The sequence below is a fragment of the Saccostrea cucullata genome, unplaced genomic scaffold (assembly GCF_032062105.1).
Source record: "Saccostrea cucullata isolate Sc308-1 unplaced genomic scaffold, CSIRO_AGI_Scuc_v1 ctg44, whole genome shotgun sequence".
In the NCBI taxonomy this organism is placed as follows: Eukaryota; Metazoa; Mollusca; class Bivalvia; order Ostreida; family Ostreidae; genus Saccostrea; species Saccostrea cuccullata.
Window position 1 is genome coordinate 257,514 of NW_026938421.1, and position 23,679 is coordinate 281,192.

At 37.4% G+C, this 23,679-nt stretch overlaps 5 protein-coding genes across 5 annotated transcripts; 2 read left to right on the forward strand and 3 right to left on the reverse strand.

Annotated features, from left to right (window-relative positions):
- The first annotated feature begins 2,437 nt into the window (after positions 1–2,437).
- On the forward strand, positions 2,438–3,751 carry LOC134250165 (uncharacterized). Its single transcript, XM_062732515.1, has 2 exons — positions 2,438–3,371; positions 3,479–3,751. Exons 1-2 carry the CDS (start codon positions 2,805–2,807, stop codon positions 3,749–3,751), a joined length of 840 nt encoding a protein of 279 aa, XP_062588499.1. The 5' UTR covers positions 2,438–2,804.
- Positions 3,752–3,777: 26 nt separating this feature from the next.
- Positions 3,778–4,634, forward strand: LOC134250156 (uncharacterized). The gene has a single exon (XM_062732509.1). The coding sequence runs from the start codon at positions 3,794–3,796 to the stop codon at positions 4,229–4,231; it is 438 nt and encodes a 145-aa protein (XP_062588493.1). The 5' UTR covers positions 3,778–3,793; the 3' UTR covers positions 4,232–4,634.
- A 308-nt stretch (positions 4,635–4,942) lies between these two features.
- Positions 4,943–5,605, reverse strand: LOC134250166 (uncharacterized). Its single transcript, XM_062732516.1, has one exon. It carries the CDS (start codon positions 5,603–5,605, stop codon positions 4,943–4,945), a length of 663 nt encoding a protein of 220 aa, XP_062588500.1.
- A 3,498-nt stretch (positions 5,606–9,103) lies between these two features.
- LOC134250157 (uncharacterized) lies at positions 9,104–19,821 on the reverse strand. The gene is made up of 12 exons (XM_062732510.1): positions 19,573–19,821; positions 16,136–16,204; positions 15,845–15,940; positions 15,463–15,565; positions 15,083–15,200; positions 13,348–13,412; positions 13,100–13,248; positions 12,689–12,975; positions 12,571–12,617; positions 12,421–12,493; positions 11,819–11,872; positions 9,104–9,569 (listed from the first exon to the last, which is right to left on the reverse strand). The coding sequence occupies exons 2-12, from the start codon at positions 16,179–16,181 to the stop codon at positions 9,438–9,440; spliced, it is 1,170 nt and encodes a 389-aa protein (XP_062588494.1). The 5' UTR covers positions 16,182–16,204; positions 19,573–19,821; the 3' UTR covers positions 9,104–9,437.
- Positions 19,822–22,899: 3,078 nt separating this feature from the next.
- Positions 22,900–23,520, reverse strand: LOC134250168 (histidine-rich glycoprotein-like). Its single transcript, XM_062732517.1, has one exon. The coding sequence runs from the start codon at positions 23,518–23,520 to the stop codon at positions 22,900–22,902; it is 621 nt and encodes a 206-aa protein (XP_062588501.1).
- Between the last annotated feature and the right edge of the window lie 159 nt (positions 23,521–23,679).

The window sequence follows — 23,679 nt, forward strand, 5'->3', positions numbered from 1 at the left end:
CACTGACGTTGCAAGGCTCTGGCCAATCCTTTATCACTTTAACTTTCTCTGGACCTGTGGCAACCCCCTCCTCAGATATAACATGGCCCAAATATAAAACTTCCTTCGCAAAGAGAGTACACTTTTTCGCCTTGAGCTTGAGACCTGCTGCAATGAGACGATCAAAAACAGTCATCAAATTCTGAATCATTTGCTCGAATGTTTTACCGACAATGATTACATCATCCAAATATATCAAACAGAACTCCCATTGAAGCCCCGTCATTATCTTCTCCATGAGCCTCTGAAATGTCGCGGGAGCGCAACTCAGTCCAAAAGGCATTTTCATAAATTGGTATAAACTCTTACGAGTAACAAAGGCCGTTTTTGGAAGGTCCTCTGGTTTGACAGATACTTGCCAATAACCGGAAAACAAGTCAAGGGTCGAAAACCATTTGTTACCTTTCAGACTGTCGAGGGACTCGTCTATGCGAGGAAGAGGATACGCATCCTGAATGTTCAACTTGTTCAGCTTCCGATAATCAACACAAAAATGTGTCGAACCATCCTTCTTCTTCACAAGTACAACCCCTGCAGCCCAAGTACTGGATGATGGCTCAATTATTCCATCTCTCATCATTTCTTGCACTTGCTTGTCAACCGTTTCAGTGGCATGATATGGGAGACGGCGAGGGGGTTCTTTTACAGGTTTAGCGTTCCCCACATTAATTTCAAGCTCGATAACATTGGTGAAGCCCAAGTCCTAATTATCTTTTGCAAAAAGATGGCCATAGCTTTTCAGCATATCACGAACAGTCTTGACTTGATCCTTTGTTAGGTCCTCACTACATCGTCCGAGAAGGTCCACCAGTTGCTCATTGACTTCCGTAGCAACTACCTCTTGACAATTGTTACTCACTGAAAACACCGGGCTTATCTGGCCCAAGCTTGTGCCCTTATGAATAAGACAAGGTTCATCAGTGTAATTGAAGACACGAACTGGTACTACATTCGCACCAAGAACCAAAGATCTACCAACTGCAGTAGACGACTCTGCAGTATTTTCCTCTAACGGTTCAACCAAACTTTCACGAGAAGGCAGCTGACCACCCTCTGGTATACAAACCTTTCCAGGTATTAAAACCTCTTTGTTTGCAGGAATGGTCACTGTGTTCAACGTTACCACCCTAAAGCACCCAAAGTGACCTTTCTTTTCCATGGTGAAGTTGTTATGTCGTCCCACGACTAACTCTTGGCTTTTCAGGTCTACACTACAGTCATGTTGTGTTAAGAAATCAAGGCCTAACCATCAACATTCAGCAACAACAGCTTTAACAGAACATTGAAAATTGCTTATTTGAAAAGTGAACATACCCTTTCCCATCACATTTAAATTATTTCCACCTGCGTCTAAAACATCTCGTTCCATTCGAAATAATTCTGGGGTGTCCTGGCTTACGATATGTTCCATCAATTTAGCAGAAACAAGGGTCAAAGTTGCTCCTGTGTCAACGAGAAGTTTTGAATTCAACCCATTGACTTTAGCATTAACAAACAACCCTGCTTCCAGACCAATAGTATTAGAACCCACAGAAGCATGGGAGAATGTCTCCCCATTGCTTTTAAAATCGCTACTGCTGCCTTTTGCAGCTTCCTTACCAGCTTCCATGCCCTTGGCTTTAAGATTTGGGCAATGTTTACGCATGTGACCCTGTTTATGACAATAGAAGCATTTAACCCTGTCCTTACCCCCTTCTTTGTGACCACCCTTACTCCAAACAGGGGAAGATGGAGATCTCCTTTGTTTTATTTCTTCTACATCTTTAGAAAGCTTCTCGAATTTGTCAGAGAGCTTCGTAATCAGGGATATAAGGTCACCCTCTTTATATTCATACACTTTATTGCAAACTTCAGGGGTCGCACTCCTGAGATGCCTTTTACGCTCTGCCCTGTTTTATGCCTCTAACTCTACAGCCAACCTTATGGCCTAATTTAAATTTGCTGGCCTAGCTTGCTTTATTCGTATCCTCATCTCGGAATCAACAAGCCCGTCAATAAATTGATCTTTAGAAAGAGTCTCTCTTATCTCGGCGTCTGCTGTTCGATACGCGAGGTTGGCAAGTCTCCGAATAGCCTGACCGAGTTCTGGCAAAGTTTCCCCTGGCTTCTGCCGACGCTCTCGCATCTGTACTCTATATAACTCTGTCTGACTTGGTGGAGCAAACCTCTCTTCCAAAACACGCACCAACTCTTCATATTCTGGAGATCTTCCTCTAGAAAGATTCCCCAAGACCCCCAGGGCATTACTACGCAAGGAAACAGCAAGGTAGGTACCTTTACTTTCCTCGTTCCAGTCGTTTATTTGCGCACGCGCTTCAAAGTGACTGCGGTAGTCTTGCCATGCTATCGTTCCATCATATGTAGCAGGCTTCAAGGCTACAGTGGCTGCCTTAAGGCCCTGTCACACCAACCGCCTCCCCACGGAGTTGTTACGGCGTTGTTAAAATTTGAAAATAGCCGTGGAATCGCAATGAAACTGCACAAATTTCTGTCAAATTTTCAGAATGTGAAGATGTCACGGAGTCCTTACGGCGACTGGCGCGTTTCTACGGCGTTCTCGCAGCGAGCTACTGCGATCCCACGGAGATCTCTAAGCGATTTATTGCGCTTCCACGGCGTCTTCCCGACGTTTTTACGGCGTTCAAGGAGTTGTCACCTCGCGTGCACGGCGTTCTCAAGGCGCGTGTTCGGCGTTCACAATACGTTCTTCACCTTGCTATATAAACAAAAGCAATACAAGCATCGTCATTCAGTTGCCTTTCACCATGACAAGGAAAAGGAAAACGAAATCTAAAAGAAGGACAAAAAATAGTCCTCGGACATTGGATTCAAATCCTACAGATTTAGAACCAAAGCAAAATCCAATGCCAACAAATTTGAATCAAGAATCACACTGTCAACCTCATCCAGAGCGCGAGAAATCACCTTGTTCGATTTCCTCTAGAGCAAGCAGTCCATCAAACCCTTCAACCTCAGACAGTCTTCCAATACAGTCACAGAAAAGATCTAAGACTAATCTCACCGATGAACAAGAGGATGAAATGGCTTCTTGGCTTGAGGCAAACGAAATTTTGTACAACAAAAAGCTGAATGCCTACAAGGATTTCAAAAAGAAAGACTCTCTTTGGGAATCCAAAGCAGCTAGCCTTGGCAAGGACGTTAAAACTTTGAAGACCTGGTACCGGTCCATCCGTACCCGGTATACCCGCCTCTTACATAGAAAATCTGGTGATGGTGCAAGTGAGCTAACAGAAAGAGACCGCTGGATCCTTCAAAATTTTGCCTGGCTGAAGGTTCATATCTTTGAAATCAAGAAGAAAACTACAGTCAGTGTAAGTACAAAAAGCCCTTTCATTTTAATGTAGACCTATTTAATATTTTAATGTCCACAAAGTTCCCAACTTGTGATCTACGTTTCTTATTTTTTGTGCTTTTACAGATGAAAGAGAAGATAGCTTCCACTAAATCCACAGAGGATGATAGTAATTTAGAGAAAGAATTTGAAACAGAAACAGAAACTGACACTATCTCTCATCAACAGCTGGAGCCTTCATCATCAGTATCGTCCAGAAAGAAAGCCATTCAAGAGGAAGATAGATTGCTCAGCAATATTGTGAACAGTCCATGGCTTTCCAGACGAAAGTATTGGAGATGCTGGCTCCTCCAAAGGCTACGGAGAGAACGGCATTTGCTGACTGGACAAAGGAAGTAATGATTAACCTGCATCCGTCCCCAAAGGGAATGCTCCAACCTAATGTACACATACCAAGAAAAGAGTGAAGAGCTCCTCAATCCAGTTGTTCATCAACAGCCATATTCTGCTCATCAACTGCCATTTTCACCACCACAGCAGCAGTTCTATGCCTTTTCGCGGCCTTCTCCTTGTACTGGATCGACTAGCGCACTTTGGCAGCCTCCGCCTCCGCAGTGGCCTACAACGGTCCAACGGAATATGTCTGTTTGGGGATCGCAGAGTCCGGCTTGGGTTCAGACACAGATGACTGAGCTACAGCCGACAACAGTAGTGACCCAAGGGCTATCTAACATAGCCACTACCAGCACCCCAATTCAATCTGGAGAACAGTCAGTAAACTTAACTAGCCTGGTCAATAGCAGTTTGGAAATGTGTAACTCCCCTCTTAACAGAGTTTCCGGACCATATGGTGAGTGTCGGGATGGGGAAGGACAGTAAACAATTGAGGGTTTTTCGATACACAAGAAAATATGAACTGTAACTGACTTCTTATTTCCTCTTTAACTGATACTCAAGAAACACAGGAAGTGTGAAATATGTTCTTATTTTGTTTGTTTGAATTTTTTTATCTGAACCGTTTTACAATGTACATGTATACAGATGGGAGTGGTGAACTTTATTTTCTACATTTATAGGTAAATAAATGATTTCAACATAGTTTTTTTACTTTGCTTATTCTAATGAAAAGTGGGTAATCATGAAATTTCATAAAATGCAAATAAAACAATAGGAAATTGATGAACATTCATAAAAATCATATTTAAGTAAATCGATTCATAAACACACATAAAAAATTAAACTTCTGTCCTATTCTCTAATGTTATCTTGGTAGAATTCAAATCATACGATCCTGCGAAGGCACAGAACCAGCTGTGGAGTTGAAATACAACTTCTGTCCTATTCTCTAATGTTATCTTGGTAGAATTCAAATCATACGATCCTGCGAAGGCACAGAACCAGCTGTGGAGTTGAAATACAACTTTAGATACTCCCGTAGTTTCTTTGCTGCTGTGCTATCTCGATTGGGGCCCACAGCATTCTCCACATCATGCATATTTGTCGTATCCCGCCATGAACCAGGGATTATTTGGTGGTCTGCGTTTTCTACGTGTATGTCAGGGTTTTGGAGTGCAGGGTAGTGCATACGCATCAAAATGTTTCGACGATTATAGCGATTGTTTCGGGTTCTTGTTGCATTGTTGTAAATAGAATCTGCCAGCTCTGCGCCATGATTCCAAACGCATTCTCAACAATACGTCGACTCCTCGACACTCGGTAATTAAAAATTCTTTGCTCTTTTGTCATTTGGCGCTGTGAATATGGCTTCATGAGGTATGTGCAAAGCCCGAAAGCATCGTCACCCAGAATGAAGTACGATGTTGGTATTTCATCATTCGGAAGTGGGTCTGCAGCAGGAAATCCAATGCTGCTGTCCTCTAAACATTCCTTCAGCTCGGACGCGTTGAAAATCTGAGAATCGGACATGTGTCCATATCCACCTACATCAATCCACAAGAATTTATAGTCTGCATCAACAAGGCCCATGAGCATGATTGAGAAAAAACCTTTATAGTTATAATACAAACTACCGCTGTTGCGAGGACGTCTACAAGCAATGTGCTTTCCATCAAGTGCGCCACATGCATGGGGCATGTTCCATTTGCGACAAAACTCTGCAGAAATTTCACGCCATTCTACTTGAGTGATTGGACATTGAAGACACTCGTCCTTATACTCATTTATGATGGCCTGACATACTTCACGAACGCATAGAGAAATTGTGTTGTGGGGTACTCTGAAGTCAAATTTCATGCTTGCATATCTTTCCCCGGTCGCAAGGTGGCGTAAAATCATAGCAAGTTTCAAACCTGGTTCGATTGCTTTACGATAATTAGTGTCTTAATTGCTTGGTAATATATGGTCGCAATCTTGCAAGGAGCTCATCAAACATAGCAGGCGGCAAACGGAGAAAATTTATAAAACTTGCAGGATCTTCGTTCCGTAACTCAGGCATTAGTCGATGAAAGTGACCGTAATCAAGCCTTCTGTTGACGCCCAGCCACAGCCGTACCCAGACTCTCCTACGCCTTTTGGCTCTCCTCAGTCTTCGTCTTTGGACAATAAATAAAGCGTCTTCTTCTTCTTGAGCTTGTTGCACGTGTATCAATGCAAGGAGCATTCCTGTTTGTCGTTGTGCAGCAGCCATTGCTGCTGTTTTTGTAAAGTGGCTGACAACGATTTAACAACGCCGTGAAAGCGCATTGTGATCGCCAACGGACGCTGTAGAAACGCCACGGGAGCGCAGTGATCGCAGTGACAACGCCGTGTTGTCGCATTGAAATCGCAGTCGAGAAAATCACAAGACGATAAATTTCATTAGAAGCGCCGTAAAAACGCGATAGAAACGCAGTGACATCTCCAAGGACTCCGTGGGGTCTCCGTAGGGTCTCAGTGGAAGCGCAGTCTACTATCACTGCGTTCATGCCGCGATCATGTGCGTCTTCACGGCGTTCGTACGCAGCTCCCACTACGTTGTTGGAGATCCTACCGCGCTGCTACGGCGATCATACAACGTTTCTACTGCGTTCTTATCAGACGGCGATCACACGGCGTGTACTTTGTGCATGCCCAAAGTGATCGCCGTCCCCTGGCGTTCCAGGAGACCCTACGCGACCCTACGGCGTTTAGTGGAGATCTCGTCGCGTTGTCACGGCGCTGTAGGAGACTCTACTGCGATCACCTCGGCGTTTTGCAATTTTTGAGGACGCCGTGCAGTCGCCGTGAGGACGCAGCCCCGGTGTGACAGGGGTTTTAGGAGAAGGTTTTTCTTTGGCGCTTACACGTGTCGGTGATGAAAACCTTACTCTTGAAGGTTTTCTCATAGTAATACCAGACGACAAATAGTCATCATCATCTGTTGGCCAATGCTTTGTCTATAACTAGGATTACCGATATTTTCTTTAGGCCTTGCACCCGAAAAAATGTCTGAGGTAGGGTGATGCCTCTCTACTTTAGGAGTTTCATGCAACAAAGATGAACTTTTTCTTGAAAACACTAACGGTCGCGCCGTCTCCATTCCCGAGTCAAATGATCTCGACCCTATTGTCTAATAATAGCGAGCGCAGCGAGCGTCGCGAAGCGAGCTCAATAGACTAACGTGTATGATCAGAGGAAATTCGGATTTCTGTACATACGTCAGGCAAATTTCTCTGTGAAACATTCCCAGAATTCCTGCACTACCCAATGTCCTTTGCGCAAATAAATAAATAAATAATAACGTAAAGTATAAAAGGCATTCAGTTTGTAGAAAAATTTTCAAAGAAACAAAAAAAACTCTGCAATGTTTCTCGACCAAAATTGCACAAGGTCTATAGTTGCAACCAGGCGCTCGGCTGTCTCCGTAAGCTCCGACGAGCTCCGTGACGACGTGTGACGTCACAGCTGGTCGAGATGTCTCGTTGCGGCTTGATGTTCGAAGTGGCTGATCAATTTTTCAAGAAATTTCAAGTGTTTTTGATGGTACAACTGCGCTTAGATAGAACGTTCTATCGTTAAAATGATATTGTCCTACGGACCCGGTTTAACGATAGAATTCGTTCCGTGTATTCGTAATGTAGCAAAAGAAACATGGGCGATAACTCGTACTCACTATAACTCAGTGCATTTACTACGAACAATCTAGAGAGTTCCGAATGTAAACATGGCAGGTAAATTTGAAGCGAGAGAAAAACGTTGAGAAAATTAATTAGATTTTCGTCTTTAGATGGATTATTTTCTGGGATAAAAGGCATAAGCAATCTCAAAAAGGTTTGTTTTGATTAATTTGGTAGTTATTTCCAGTGCAAATCCTTTTATATTCTTCAAAATCATTTTGGTGCGGATCTGCTCCAATTTGCTACATTGCAAGTACATGGGACGTATTCTAACTGTGGTGAGGGCTTGTACCGAGACACAGTTAGATCATTCTAACTAAACTGCGCTCGCCCCAATGGTCACACCGTAAAACATATTAGTTAGATACTAAGAAATATAGAGTTTTAACTCCCCCCAATCTTCCTAACTCAAGTACCGATGTACATACAATCAACCTAACTACGTCTGCATAAACTTAAATACGTCTGCCTATCTAAACAGCCTTCTTTGTTCTGCTCAAACCGCGTGCTCGGCACTCCCCACATCCACTTAGACCCCAGGTGTTACAAGCCCCCTTGGGATAATATTTACAATTCTAATGTCTTTTCCCCAGATAAAATTACAAATAGTTAATGTACTTTATTTCTACATAAATGTACTAGTTCTTCAATAGGCGCGGTTAAAAAAATCACGTGCAGGGCGGGACAAATAGCTAGACAGAAGCAGGGCTTGTAGAACGTGGATTGACGAAATCTAGAGCATGTAAATATAAGGAATAACTGTCTTATTTTTTCGATTTCTTGATGTGATCAATCGATTGGCTTGCGTGATAATTTTATGCATAAACGTCTTCCGCGTTTATGCAAATTATCACGCAAGCCAATCGATTGATCACATCATGAAATTGAAAAATAAGACAGTTATTCCTTAAATGAAATTATAAGGAATCATTGCCTAGTTTGTTGGGTATGCCAGGGACATATGATCAACGATATAGTTGGAAACGTAAGATAATTTATTCATACCAGGCTTTGCCCGTTATGCAAATTATCCCACGTTTCCAACCCAACCATTGTTGATGCCCTGGCATACCTAGCAAACTAGATGGTGTGATATCTTAAATATCCACAACCTTTAAACGTGATCATGACTGCGAGATTGTAGTACGACATAATGATTTATAGCTGTATAGTATTAATGTTTTTAGCCTCTAAATTCATTTCAAGAGACTGCACAGAAAAGTACAAAATACAATTCTGACATTTTTTATCTCACTATCTAAAATAATAAGATATAAGTCTCAATGTTTTTTAATAACAATATGAGTAATAAAATACAGGTCATATAAGCAATACTTTTTAAAATAGTAAAATCAACAATAAACAAAAGAAGTCAAAAAATAATTCCAGAATGCATAAAGTTATGTACAGTTCATAAGCATTACAGTAAAACTCGTTTATTACGAACACGAATATAGCGAAGTTATTTTAGATCCCTAGCTATATGAATTTAATGAATTCCTTACACGGATATAAGGAATTACGGATATAGCGAAGTAATTTCTCTGGTCCCTGTGACTTCGTTATAACTGAGTTTTACTGAAGTAATATAAATTTTGTAATTTATAAATAATACACATAATGGAAGATATGGAGATAATGGTAAAAAAGTCTTCTAAATCAGAGAGTTGAAACAGTCAAATCCGCGACGATTGAGTAGTGTTTCCAAACAAAACCCCAAAGACAGGAACATTCTTCAATGAATCAAGAAAATAAATTGAAATTCAACATTGCTCAGAAGAGTGAAGAACCGAAAAACTTAAGAGGGATATTCATACGCCAATCATACCGGTGTTACTGTGTTATTCGGTTGTCCAGCGGATACAGACAATTTCAAGATTGCCGCTAAATATAAAAAGTTTACTGTTGCATGTATTTTTGGATTAAAAATACTCAACTAAAGCATTAGCTCTAAATAAGTATTTCAAGCCCCTGTGTAATCTTGCTTTGCTTCATAATTCCATGTGTCCATAATGTTTTGTCAGCTTGCGTTGACATGGAAGATCATTTTTTCTATAATGATCCACAAGTTCTGAAAGTCGCTCAAAGTAGGTTTTCTCTTCAAGATAAATTTTGTCTTCTTCCTAGAATGACAAATTGTTTTTTTGTAATTAAAAGAAACAAGATGTTTTTGTGAAACACTGATGCCCCCGTATGGCAATATGGCAAAGATTAAACTTTTCTCAAGTGCAAATTTTTAAATATATTGAATATAATATATTAAATAATCATATTGGTACAAAAAGTAGGGTATTCTCACTGGAAATACAATTCTCAAATATGAAAGTAGGCCAAGGTTAAAGTTTTTTCATAAGTACGGAAATCTTCAAGGTTAAGGTAATCCAATGCAAGGTCTTGCCACAAAAAATACATACGTAAATTATGGAAGCCTTAGCCCTCGTTTAGAACTTATAGCCAAGCTTAAAAAAATTTAAAAGTAGGTCAAACTCCAAGGTCAAGGTCAAATTTGCTATCAAATGAAAGGTCTTGTCACAAGGATTAAATATGTAAAGTATGAAAGCACTAGCCCTAACCCTTTAAAAGTAGTGGTCAAGGTTTGCTTTTTAAAGAAGGTCAAATGTCAAGGTCAAAGGGTCAAAGTTCTTGGCATCCAATGAAGGGACTTCTCACAAGGGTTACATATATGAAGTATGAAATTACTAGCCTTTACCGTTCAAAAGTTATGGCCAAGGTTTAAGTTTTTTCTTGAGTACGGAAATCTCCAAGGTCAAGATCATAATGTCAAAATTGTTGGTATCCATTAAATGGTCTTTTCTTCACAAGGAATACATGTATGAAGTATAAAAGTCCTAGTGTCTACTGTTCAAAAGATATGGCCAAAGTAAAAGTTTGGAATTTTTGTGTAAAAGTGGGTCAAACTCCAAGGTCAAGGTCAAAAGGACAAATTTGGTGGTACCCAAAGAAAGGTCTTGTCACAAGGAATACACATGTGAATATGAAAGTCATAGCTCCACTAAATCAAAAGTAATGGGCAAGGTTAAAGTTTTTGCGGACAAACAGACAAACAGAGAGACAGACTGACAGACAGACGGACGGGCGCGACAAAAACTATTTACCCCGAAACTTCATTTACGGGGGCATAAATACTTCGTTTACGGGGGCATAAAAATATCGACTGTATCAGCTTTAAGTTTAAAATGGTACTTCCAGTTCCAGTACACGACCACTGTGGCACAGAGGTCGTGTACTGGAACTGGAAGTACGCGAAGTATGTCTACTCCATACACTGAAATACTATTTCTATAAACTTTATATAAAGAAAAAAATCAAATTGGTTCTAAAGAACTGCGAATGATAGTATTGTTCTCCCGCCTACCTCTAAGTCAATTTTCAAAAGTTAACATATTAGATGAATTTTTAATGTATTTTATAGAAAATTATATGGATTTTCATAAAATATTACTTATTTGGAAAAACAAAGAGAGATAACTTTAAAATTTTGGAAAATACTGTGTTTTTCACTATAGAAATCAACGGAAAACGGAAAATATTTTTAAAACATCTTTCCCCCCAGTGTCACAAAAATTCCTTTTTACAGGTAATATGGAATGTTATTTCACAAATTCATACCAAAGCTTTTTGTGTGACACTGGGGGGAGGGGGGGCATTATGTTTATTGACAAAAAACGATAAAACTGCTTATTTTTCACCAATTTCAAAGCGATTTACAACTGAAACATTATATTTTATTAATATATTTATGTTTTATTTATTTGCCAAAGACATAAGAAAAGATATAAAGAACATTTAATCATATCCAAGACTATTTCAAAATATGGTGATGCTTGAAACTCCGATTTCAATGGAAAATATCGTCTACCCCCCTTTTTTCAAGAGCTGGAATTATGGATAATTTACTGTTTAGCCCTGGTATTAAGACAATACATCAATTAGCATTGAACTGTTCTTTGTATTAAACAAAGATTTTATGGCCAAATTGCTATTTCTATTAAATTAAATGGTTCCAGAATGTAGGCGGGAATCGAGAGTTAGCGTGCGTATTTCTTTTCCGCATTTGGTCAAATTAATATATTTTGGTAATTTTAAAGCTGTAGATTGTCATCTTTATCAGAAAATGTCAAAATTTGCGATTTGCTAGAAACAAGCATGCAACAGTATCCCCACCCCAACCAATAAAACGCACATGAACAGAAACAAATAATATGCATATTAATTACAACATGAAAATGATTGTGATTTAAAGTGACCCCATCGTCTCAAGCCACGGTCCGGAGTCCGCATATAGCTCTCTCCTACAGAATGGGAGAAGATCGTACATTTTGGTCGCAAACGACGATGAAGTGCCGCATACCTTTTTGTATATCCTGTATTGTAATTCACCAGCAGGACCTGAGACAACCAATACCTACAGGCAAAAATAGGTATTGAATAAAATAAATAAATTACTTTATAACTATTTTAAAAATCCATTCCTTAATTACCCTATTTATATTGCAATTTACGTGTATCTGTTTTTGTTTGTATGCTACTGCACTGACCAGTGCAACTGTTATAAGTTTCTTGGTTTCTTACTCTCCTGGAATAAGCGCTAACTGTTACTTTTGTTGCTACCCAGTGTGTACATTAGTGATATAGCATACATGAAAGTCCGTCTACACAGGCACTGAACAATGACTAAGTGAACACCTTATATAGAGATCCTCAGATATAACGATTGAATAGAGGAATATGGCGGACGAATTCCTTCTACGAATCGATTCCAGCTTTACTGATCGAAGAGCAAAAAGGACTATGAACAAAACTCTTTTCGGACTTAATTTGTGTACGCCGTATTAAAACATAATCAAATACCAGGTATCTTTGTGCACAGAAATTTAATCGCATGTGCCACTTTTAAGTCCAGTTGGTTGTCTGTCAATTACATAACTTAAATTAGACTTGTTACATACTTACAAACATGACTTTATCGCCACCCGTATTAGACTTCCGAATGAGAAATGTTCCAACAGCTTCATCTTTTATTGCACTATAACAAATTTAAAGATTATCTAAATATTGATTTCAAATCTCTCTCCTCCTCCTCCTTCTCTCTCTCTCTCTTACCTTTTAGCCTCTGGAGAATTCCCTTCAAAGAGAGGCAAGTCAGCCACCTGAAAAATTGAGATTTCCCATAAAAAATAATATAATTCAATCACGGAATTATTAATGAAAGGATATTTACCTCAGCCTTAGGACTGAGATACGAATCCGGGCGCGATATTTCGTCTCTTTCATTTACGGGAACGGCTGGTTGGGGTCTAGCTTTATATGACTCAGACACAGACCGAGCTAGTTTACCCGGTTTAGCGGTCGGTGGCTCGGGCTTCGTGGTTGGTGGCTCCATTAGAATGTCGTCATAGTTATCAGATGGCGAGTCGTCAGAATCATTGCTCACCGAGTCGTTAGAACTACTCTTTGGTGTCATGGGACGAGCTGGCAAACTTTTGGTTCTGTTTATTGATGGTATTGCTGAAAAGATGGTCGTTTCATGTAAGTCTAGTAAAAAGCTCTTAAGAGTATTACCGGTATATAATGTATGTATATGGTACTGAGTATTTTAGAATTATAAAGACAAATATCAAATAAACTTTACGTGGCAACTTAGAGTAGCGTTTTTTGGCGGTTTTCGGTGAGTCCTTAGGGAGGTCTTTCAGGAAGTCTTCTGGCATCTCATCTATGTAGCTGTAACGATTAGGATCAGTCCCTTTCCCGAAAATATCCACCTTCCAACCATCTTTCGTTCTAGAAGTAAAATAGCTTTCAATGAATTGTTAAAAACACACGTGCATATTGTGAACACAACATTTCTGGGTTCTTTTTAATTCTATCACAGTCACTTACATTTCAGTTGGCAATGTCAAGTTGTTTGCAACATGTAAAGCCTTGTATATAGCGATAAGCCACCCCTGCAAAAAAGGGAGTACCCAACATTAAAGAGACGAGTATAATTTATTTGAGAACGATCCAGATCAAAAAATGAGAAATATTTGTAAGATGTAAGTTTGCCATCACGTATTGTTTCGATTCTGGAAGTCTTGGATAAGTGGAGGTTGGTATAAAAAATTAAAAGAATGAAACGTTTGTAGACATGTTACTACATGAAACTTTTTTTTTCAATCTTAACGACAGAGGAACGATATCAATCTGAAATGCAAACATGAACCAGAAATCTCTCACGAGACTGTAGCTCTGCTGTGTGTGTGTGTGTGTAATCATATGAATTGTGGTCCCCCGCTTTCGGTTCTTTGTGGGTGAGATGTTATTTTTATGACATACCGGTATTGTGTCTAATATGAACACCCTATCATATGTCATTTATTTAGAAATCATCATTGAAGTTCATTTTTTTTAAATAATCGTGAAGGTCAAGGTCAAGGGGTAAGAAATCATAACATGCTCAGAATCATCTTGTCACAGGTAATGCACATGTCATATATGAAAGCCCTATCTCTTCTCAATATAAGAAATAAGATGTGTTTATGAAACACTGATGACCCCGAACGGCAATATACATGTAACCAAGATTAAAATTTTCTTAAATGCAAATTAAATATATTATTACCCAAAGTAGGGTTTTTCTCACAACAAATACAATTGTGAACTACAATATCTCCAGAACCACCTGTTCAAAAGCTATAGTCGAGGATAAATATTTGAAAAGTAGGTCAAACTCCAAGGTGAAAGGGTCTGAGTTGTTGGTTTCTTAAGAAAGGTCTTGTCACAAGTAATACATATGTGAAGGATGAAAACCCTAACCCTTACCGTTCAAATGTTATGTAAAGGTTTAAGTTTTTCATAAGTAAGTAAATCTCCAAGGTCAAGAGGTCAAAATTGTTGGTATCCAATGAAAGGTCTTGCCACAAAGAATACATATGTGAAATATGAAAGTCCTAGTATCTACCGTTTAAAAGTTGTGACCAAGGTTAAAGTTTTTAAAAAATAGTTCAAACTCCAAGATCAAGGTCAAAGGGTAAAAGTTCTTGGTGTCCAATGAAGGGTCTTCTCACAAGAATTACACATGTGAAGTACAAAAGCCCTAGCCCTTACCGTTCAAAAGTTATGGTCAAGGTTAAAGTTTTTACATAAGTACATAAATCTCCAAGGTCAAAAGATTAAAATTGTTGGTATCCAATGAAAGGTGTTGTCACAAAGAATATATATGTGAAATATGAAAGTCCTAGTACCTGCCATTCAAAAGCTATGGCCAAAGTAAAAGTTTGGAATTTTTGTGTGAAAGTCAAACTCCAAGGGCAAAAGGTCAAATTTGGTGGTACCCAAGAAAGGTCTTGTCACAAGGAACACACATGTGAAATATGAAAGTCATAGCTCCACTAAATTAAAAGTTATGGGCAAGGTTAAAGTTTTGTGAGGACAGTCGGAGAGGCGAATGCGAAAGCGGGGGACAAAAAAGCAGCATTTGGTCTTAAACTTGTAGGTATGGAAACATTAATAAATAAATATTTTGATTATACGCTATTCAATCTGGCAGAATAAGTAAATAAATGTTGATTATGGTAATGTGTATACATAATGATATATTAAGAATAGATTAAAAAATGACTGAAGTTTGACTGGCCTGTCGCGTTTGGTTGTCAGAGGCAGAAAAGCAGTGCTCCTTCAGGAATTCCTCATGACCGGACCTAGGGATAACCTTAAAACAATTCTCCATATCTGCTCGGGTAAAGCATTCTAATCTAAAAATAGATTATTATAATGAATTGCCGAGAGTTTTTTCACAATTTTGTTTTGTTTTTAATTTAAAGTTTAGTATAATTTTTGCTGAACTTCTATTCTTCGGAAACATCTCAAACATTACTCGGATTAAAGATGTTCATATTTAATTTTTTGCAAAAAGACTAATATTTAATAGGACTGGAATTCTTTGCAATGATTATTAATATTCTACACTTTGTACACGATATCAGTTTACTAAATGGGTAACGTTATAATACCTACCGACAATAGTTCTCAAATGAGAACGCCGTTTTTGATTGTGTAGATTGGTCATTATCGAAAACATAACAACACCCATTTCTTAAGACGACAAAGAATTGTCTCCCTGTAATAAAACATCGAATTTTGATCTAAGTATGTATATGCAAAAATGTTTTAAGGTTCTTTTTAATAGCTACTATATAACTACAGATATGGATTATTTCGATGAGATTTCATATCCTTACCACAAAGAAAATTTTCCTTCAATCTTTTAAAAAAAAAAATCGGTGAACGGATGTAAATCTAAAATATTAATGTTTAACTTTGATCTATAAATGATTTCAGCCTATGATTAACGAGAGTATAAAAGAACAGTCGAAATGAGTTGAACATTAACACTTACACTTAACAAACTTGCTGAGCAGGGTCCTCTCTAACCCTCCCTCTTTTCTGAGATGTCCACATTTGTCAAATTCTAGTTTCAGGATATCTTGAGCACCTGTCAAAAATATCTTACTTATGTAAATTAGGTGTATAAATATTTTTGACCTTTTATCTTCATCTTACAGTTTGAGTATTACGAATACCGTTTTCGATGCAAGAATTACCTCACTTGTCAAGGAAACCATTCACATCCAACGATTCAATTTTACATAAGAAAAATCAGCAAAAAATAAAAGTCACTCTTTCTTACCTATTGATTTCAAAGGCGTTTTCTGGACAAAACCAGGGCGGTCCATTTCATTGATTCATAACGTAATTGCTTGGAGAGAAAAAAGGAATCAAATATATCTTAATTATTTTGTGTGTGTGTGTTTTGGATACTACATGTCATTCAATCAAAACAAGTCTTTTAAGAATTCCAAATTACTAGAAGTTGAATGATAACAGTAAGCATTTATTCTATTCAATTACATTAGAATAATATAAGATTATGGGGATACTAGTTCTAAATTTTAGAACAGTGTTTTAATTCGGAAAAGAACAATTTTAACATTGCAGAAAAACAGGTAATATTCAGGCAAGTAGTAATGGTAAGAAGGGACCCTCAATTTTCTTCTAAACGAAGCCTTTAAAATGTTCATAAAATGGGCGACTGAACCACTTTTGTGTAGCAGCATTCAAATCGATTTATGTAAATGCACACGTTTTATTAAAATTTGTTTGTGGAAAAAAGGCTAACCCCCTAACCCACCCACCCCACCCCCGAAAAAAGGGATTGTCGAGTTTTAAGAATTTTTTGGCTGTAAGTTGTCAAAAAAAAAAAACCAACTAACCAAAAAAAAAAAAAACTCTGCCCAACCCCACATTGATGAATGAACATAACAGTTAATCTTGATATATACTCGTATATTTTTTTTTATTTTCATGCAGTTTTAATAAAACTGGATTTAACAAGGTTAAAAGTTTGATTGTGTTTATGATCAACAGTATAATAACAAATATTGGATGTGTTTTCATATTTTTTCTCTCTTTATTCAATATAATATATAATGAAAGTAAAAAAAAGCAAACAAATATCTTCAAAGTTTTGTAATGACTAATACACATTAATCCACTTGATTTGATCATAAGACGTTTTGACAAACAATATGGTGGCATAGTTCTGCCTACACTTGTCAAATTATAATTTTTAAAACATTACTGTATCGACTGCTTGTCAGATCCTCTCACTGACTTGCCAGTTATTTACGTTACAAAAAAATAATCAAGAAATAGTGTCCACTGTTACAACGCACTTTGAAAAATTACGCACTTTGAAAAAAATTTTCAAAGTGCGTTAAATTTTGGGACCAAGTCAACGCACTTTGAAAAAATAAAATTTCTTTTCAAAGTGCGTTAATATGGACCATATTAACGCACTTTGAAAAAAATGTGTATGGATTTGTCAACATTTTTGCAAATCTTAGGTATGATAAATAATTGAACCTGTTTGATAATTCTTCTGTGAAGATGTCACTTCAGGATGTGAAAGTGAGCGATTTTTCTATACTTTGAAAATTCTTTCTCGCTTAAATGCTTTACTGTACTTATTTTTTTTTCAAGTTTGAATGCATTTTATCTAAAATTAAATTTATTGAAAGTTTTCAACGTCATACCAGTTATGGTAACACATGTATTTGGGTGTAGCATAGGCATCAGTTCTGGAAAAGGGGGTTACATGTAGGCATATAAATATTTTGAAAATATATACATTATATGTACATGTATGCATTAAAAATTGGGGCTTTCCTGTGGGGTCAACATTCAATTTGCTACCGACGGCTATGCACAATGTTTAAGAAAAAAAAGTTGGGATGAGAGACCTTCTACTCGTCTTCTCCTTGTTCTCAATGAGGTTAAATGAGTTCATGTAAATTTTAAAAAGTTTTTCAAATGATATAATTATTACAATTTGATTTCCTCTATTACTAAAATCTAAGTCTAGAATTTTTATTTTCATACATATCTTTTTTTTCAAAGTGCGTTAAATGCCTCCATGGTAAAAAATGTTTATGTGCATTCTTAACGCACTTTGAAAAATTTTTTCAAAGTGCGTTGAGTGTGTCCAAAATTTAACGCACTTTGAAAAAAATTACGCACTTTGAAAAATTTTTTCAAAGTGCGTAATTTTTTCAAAGTGCGTTGCCACAGTCCACACTATGGTTGTGTTATCTAGTTGACAATTTTTTTTTATCGACAACAGTCGACGTGATAATTAAGTATCTGACAAAATCAAAATAATATCTGACAAGTCGACTTATAAAATAATAATGTTGACTTGTATTAATATGGGTAATGTTATTTCGACTTATCAGATAAATAAGTAACCTTTTCAGATACTTGTGAGAAAATTATGTCTACTTGTCAAAAAAAGTATCATGTCGACTTGTCAGATAATTTTAATTTATTTACATGTAACAACTTGTCAGATGTAATGACACGAGTAGATATCAGTTTGTGGCATATATAATAACGAGTTGATACAAGATACCGAGTTTTTGTCAAAATGATTTTTACTGACAAGTCGACAGAAACTTTTGACAGGTTAACATAAATGTCAAAAATACGCCACCATATAACCGTAAATACTTAAGTCTTAAATTTCAATTCTATTTTTTTTGGTTTAAATTCAAGCTTTGCAAACAGTGCGCTATAGCGAAATTGATACCGTGTACTTCTCTTTTATTTATAATCACGGCAGTGAATTCTCCCTATAAAAATTTACTACATATTTCCTTACAGAGACCTTTGATGATAATTTATAAAAATTATTAGATATCAAATAAAATGTCACAAGACCCCGGAAACTGCTGAATTCTAGAGATTTCTCTGGGGAAATTGAAGCCTTCTACTATTTCCTTTGCCATGATTAATTATTTTCAGATAATATGAATCAAGCCCCCAGAAGGACAAGAATTGCAAGGAATGAATTAAGTTTTTATCAAACACTTTTACCCGATAAATCAGTAAGAAAAAAAAATCTATCTTAAATTTGACAATTTGGGGTGATACCCCCTTAAATCCAATGTTTTCCTCATAAATTTCTTGAAGTGTATAATTATACTGTTGATATTACTAGTATTTAGGAATTATTGAATTGGCTTTCCATGGAAGAATGAAATTGTATAAAAGGGTCAGAGCTTCAGGAGTAGTGCTTCAATCTTATTCACTAGTTTAAACATTTAATTGCCAGTTCTAAAATGAATACATGGATTCAAGGTCACAATACAAAACCTGTTGTAATTTTCGGTTCGCGGGTAAAAATAATTGCTTTAAAAAACGTGGAATTTTCTTTACATATATACCTGGTAGATATATCAATTTTTGAATACTGAGTAGGTTTCAAATGTCTGCAATATAGTACAACATATACTTATATATCAAATTATGAAATATTACTTAACAATCTCCAATCATATCGTCTGTAGGGTACAAAAGTCTGTTACTCATTGAACTGAAGAATAAAAAAAAATACGCTTAGAACTTACCAGGACCAGTTATGTATAACTCCTATCACAAGAGACGCTGACTCTTTAATATTGTCTCACCCCCATGTTGTATGTACACTGTGTACATGTTGTATATACAATATAACAAAATTTATATAATAATTGAAGTAAATCATAAATTGAGTGCACGTATACCTACCTGCTTGCTCAGGTGCACACGCACGGGTAGAACCAGGAAGTGTTAGATTTCAATTTTCTGTCCACAGTCCGAAGCTAGGAGCCCATACAAAAATCACTCTAAAATCAGCAAATATTCACCCAAACTCTCAAATTCAGATTCCGTATTACAAGTATTTCTTTTAACCTACTGACAAAACAAAATAAGTTCCATATCATTGGTAACTTAGGAATTTTATCATCATTAATGAAAGCTTTTCATATGCGTGGTAACTTTATATTCTTTTCAGACAAATGTTATTTAATATCTGGTTCTCAGTACACTTGTAACCCTCCTGGCCTTTCTTTCTCCCAACCAATTAAGTTCGTTATCATCCGGAAGTTCATTTTAAAATTCTGATTGCAACCATGTGTAAAATATAATGTAGAATGTAGTGATTTTGGATTACTGTCTAGTGCTTGAGTGATGTTTTAAACGGATGCAGCCAATCCCATATAAGGATTATTTTACTTCCACTCTGATCAAATAGTTTATACGTTTTTCATGTTATACTTCAAGAGCACAATTAAACTGTTGGAGTGAGTGTACGGAGTATATTGATATATCAGCGTTATTCAGTGAAAATTAACAAATTTGTAGAAATCTTTTCATACAATGCATTACCCTTTCTTCAAAAAGATGAAAAAAACCACCTACGGTGATGATTTTCAAAAGAAATATATAAATTAATCTATTATTAAAATGCACAAATTTTCAGCACATTTTTTCGGTCAAAATTAGGCAGAAATGTTTTTTATTTGATAACTTTAAAAGTCAATTTTCCCAGTGAGTGTTATCTCTATTAGAGATAAAATATGAAGACAAGCTATATAACAATGATGTGATGAAATGTGGTGTGATTGTAGGATGGTGTGATTATGGTGGCATCAACAAGCGCCGACTTTATATCTTGTCCAGTCAAGATAAACAATCGTATTTTTGCGATAGGACAGCTATTTTATTCCTGATGCAAGATAAGTTATCTCATCATGTCAAGATGGTTAACAGTACAAATGTGATAGCTTATCTTGACTGGACATGATATAAATTCGATGTTTGTCGACAAACCAGAAAGTTATCATGACCTGACGCGATAGTTATCTTGACTTGGCATGATACAAATGTTAACAGAAAGTTATGTGGATATTATCAATACGCCACCATATGTGAGACAGGATGGTGTGATGACATAAAGGTGTGATGACATAAAGATGTGATGACAGGATGATGTGATGATAAGATGGTGTGATGACAGGATGAATGTGATGACTGGATAGTGTGATGACAGGATGGTATGATGACTGGATAGTGTGATGACAGGATGGTATGATGAAAGGATGGTGTAATGACAGGATGGTATGATGATAAGATGGTGTAATGACAGGATGGTGTGATGACATAAAGGTGTGATGACATGATGGTGTGATGACAGGATGGTATGATGATAAGATGGTGTAATGACAGGATGGTGTGATAACAGGATGGTGTGATGATAAGATAGTGTAATGACAGGATGGTATGATGATAAGATGGTGTAATGACAGGATGGTGTGATGACAGGATGGTATGATGATAAGATGGTGTAATGACAGGATGGTGTGATAACAGGATGGTGTGATGATAAGATAGTGTAATGACAGGATGGTATGATGATAAGATGGTGTAATGACAGGATGGTGTGATGACAGGATGGTATGATGATAGGATGGTGTAATGACAGGATGGTGTGATGACAGGATGGTATGATGATAAGATGGTGTAATGACATAAAGGTGTAATGACAGGATGGTGTGATGACATAAAGGTGTGATGACATAAAGGTGTGATGACATGATGGTATGATGATAAGATGGTGTAATGACAGGATGGTGTGATAAAAGGATGGTGTGATGATAAAATAGTGTAATGACAGGATGGTATGATGATAAGATGGTGTAATGACAGGATGGTGTGATGACATAAAGGTGTGATGACAGGATGGTATGATGATAAGATGGTGTAATGACAGGATGGTGTGATGACAGGATGGTATGATGATAAGATGGTGTAATGACAGGATGGTGTGATGACAGGATGGTATGATGATAAGATGGTGTAATGACATAAAGGTGTAATGACAGGATGGTGTGATGACATAAAGGTGTGATGACATAAAGGTGTGATGACATGATGGTATGATGATAAGATGGTGTAATGACAGGATGGTGTGATAAAAGGATGGTGTGATGATAAAATAGTGTAATGACAGGATGGTATGATGATAAGATGGTGTAATGACAGGATGGTGTGATGACATAAAGGTGTGATGACAGGATGGTATGATGATAAGATGGTGTAATGACATGATGGTGTGATGACAGGATGGTGTGATGATAAGATGGTGTAATGACATGATGGTGTAATGACAGGATGGTATGATGATAAGATGGTGTAATGACAGGATGGTGTGATGACATAAAGATGTGATGACAAGATGGTGTGATGATAAGATAGTGTAATGACAGGATGGTGTGATGATAAGATGGTGTAATGACAGGATGGTGTGATGACATAAAGATGTGATGACAGGATGGTGTGATGATAAGATGGTGTAATGACCGGATGGTGTGATGTCATAAATTAGGGAATAACTATCTTCTAATTTGGTATTTGCGACCGTTAATGCTGATTTAACGGTCGCAAACATCCGTTTTACCGGCTCCGCTTACGCGTCGCCGGTAAAACTCAAGCGGAGCCGGTAAAACGGATGTTTGCGACCATTAAATCAGCATTAACGGTCGCAATTACCAAATTAGAAGATCAGTTATTCCCATTGTAATGCAATCTATATGCATTTTGTTTGTTGTTTACGTCTTATTTTGTTGAGTTTTGTTACATAAAATACGTCACGGGGCATTGTGTTTTTGCGTCGCTCTATTATGACGTCACAATGAAAAGCTCTCTGCCTCGTTAATGCTCGTTTCACTGCTTCAAACATCAGTGCAATAGCCAATGAAAGCGTGTTTTACAAAATAATTGCATTAGAAGATGTGATGACAGGATGGTGTGATGATAAGATGGTGTAATGACAGGATGGTGTTATGACATGATGGTGTGATGACACAATGTTGTGATGACACGATTGGGTAATGATAGGAGTGGTGTAATGAGAGGATGGTGTAATGATATGAGTGGTGTGATGACATGATGGTGTGATAACAGGATGGTGTTATGAGTTGATGGTGTGATGACATAATAGTGTGATGACATAAAGGTGTGATGACAGGATAAGATGGTGTAATGACATGATGGTGTGATGACAGGATGGTGTTATGACAGGATGGTGTGATGACAAGATGTGATGGTGTAATGGTAGGAGTGGTGTAATGATAGGAGTGGTGTAATGACATGATGGTGTGATGACATGATGGTGTGATGATAAGATGGTGTTATGACGGATGGTGTGATGACATGATGTGGGATGACATGATGGTGTGATGACATGATGTTGGATGATATGATGGTATATGACAGGATGGTGTGATGACATGATGGAGTAATGATAGGAGTGGTGTGATAACAGGATGGTGTTATGACAGGATGGTGTGATGACATAAAGGTGTGATCACAGGATGGTATGATGACATGATGATATGATGACTCGATAATGTGATGATATGATTGTGTTATGACAGGATGGTGTGATGATAGGATGGTGTGATGACAGGATGATGTGAAGACTGGATAGTGTGATGACAGGATGGTGTGGTGACAGGATGACGTGTTAACAGGATGTTGTGATAACAGGATGGTGTGTTGATAGGATGGTATGATGGCACGATGGTGTGATAACATAAAGGTGTGATGACATGATGGTGTGATGACATAATGGTGTGTTGACATAAAGGTGTGATGACAGGATCGTGTCATGATAAGATGGTGTATTGGCATGATGGTGTGATGACAGGATGGTGTTATGACAGGATGATATGATGACAGGATGGTGTGATGATAAGATGGTGTAATGATAGGAGTGGTGTGATGACATGATGGTGTTATGACACGATGGTGTGATGACGGAATCGTATGATCATATGATAGTGTGATGAT

Excerpts from the sequence above, each read along its gene's own strand:
- LOC134250165 (XM_062732515.1), top strand. The coding sequence starts at position 2,805 with ATGACAAGGAAAAGGAAAACGAAATCTAAAAGAAGGACAAAAAATAGT. Across the intron at positions 3,372-3,478 it reads AGAAGAAAACTACAGTCAGT|ATGAAAGAGAAGATAGCTTC; the intron begins GTAAGTACAAAA and ends GTGCTTTTACAG.
- LOC134250156 (XM_062732509.1), top strand. The coding sequence starts at position 3,794 with ATGTACACATACCAAGAAAAGAGTGAAGAGCTCCTCAATCCAGTTGTT.
- LOC134250166 (XM_062732516.1), bottom strand. The coding sequence starts at position 5,605 with ATGAAATTTGACTTCAGAGTACCCCACAACACAATTTCTCTATGCGTT.
- LOC134250157 (XM_062732510.1), bottom strand. The coding sequence starts at position 16,181 with ATGGACCGCCCTGGTTTTGTCCAGAAAACGCCTTTGAAATCAATAG. Across the intron at positions 12,494-12,570 it reads AATTCTCCAGAGGCTAAAAG|TGCAATAAAAGATGAAGCTG; the intron begins GTAAGAGAGAGA and ends AATTTGTTATAG. Across the intron at positions 11,873-12,420 it reads GTGGCGATAAAGTCATGTTT|GTATTGGTTGTCTCAGGTCC; the intron begins GTAAGTATGTAA and ends TTTTGCCTGTAG.
- LOC134250168 (XM_062732517.1), bottom strand. The coding sequence starts at position 23,520 with ATGCCAATACACCATCTTATCATGACACGATCCTGTCATCACACCTTT.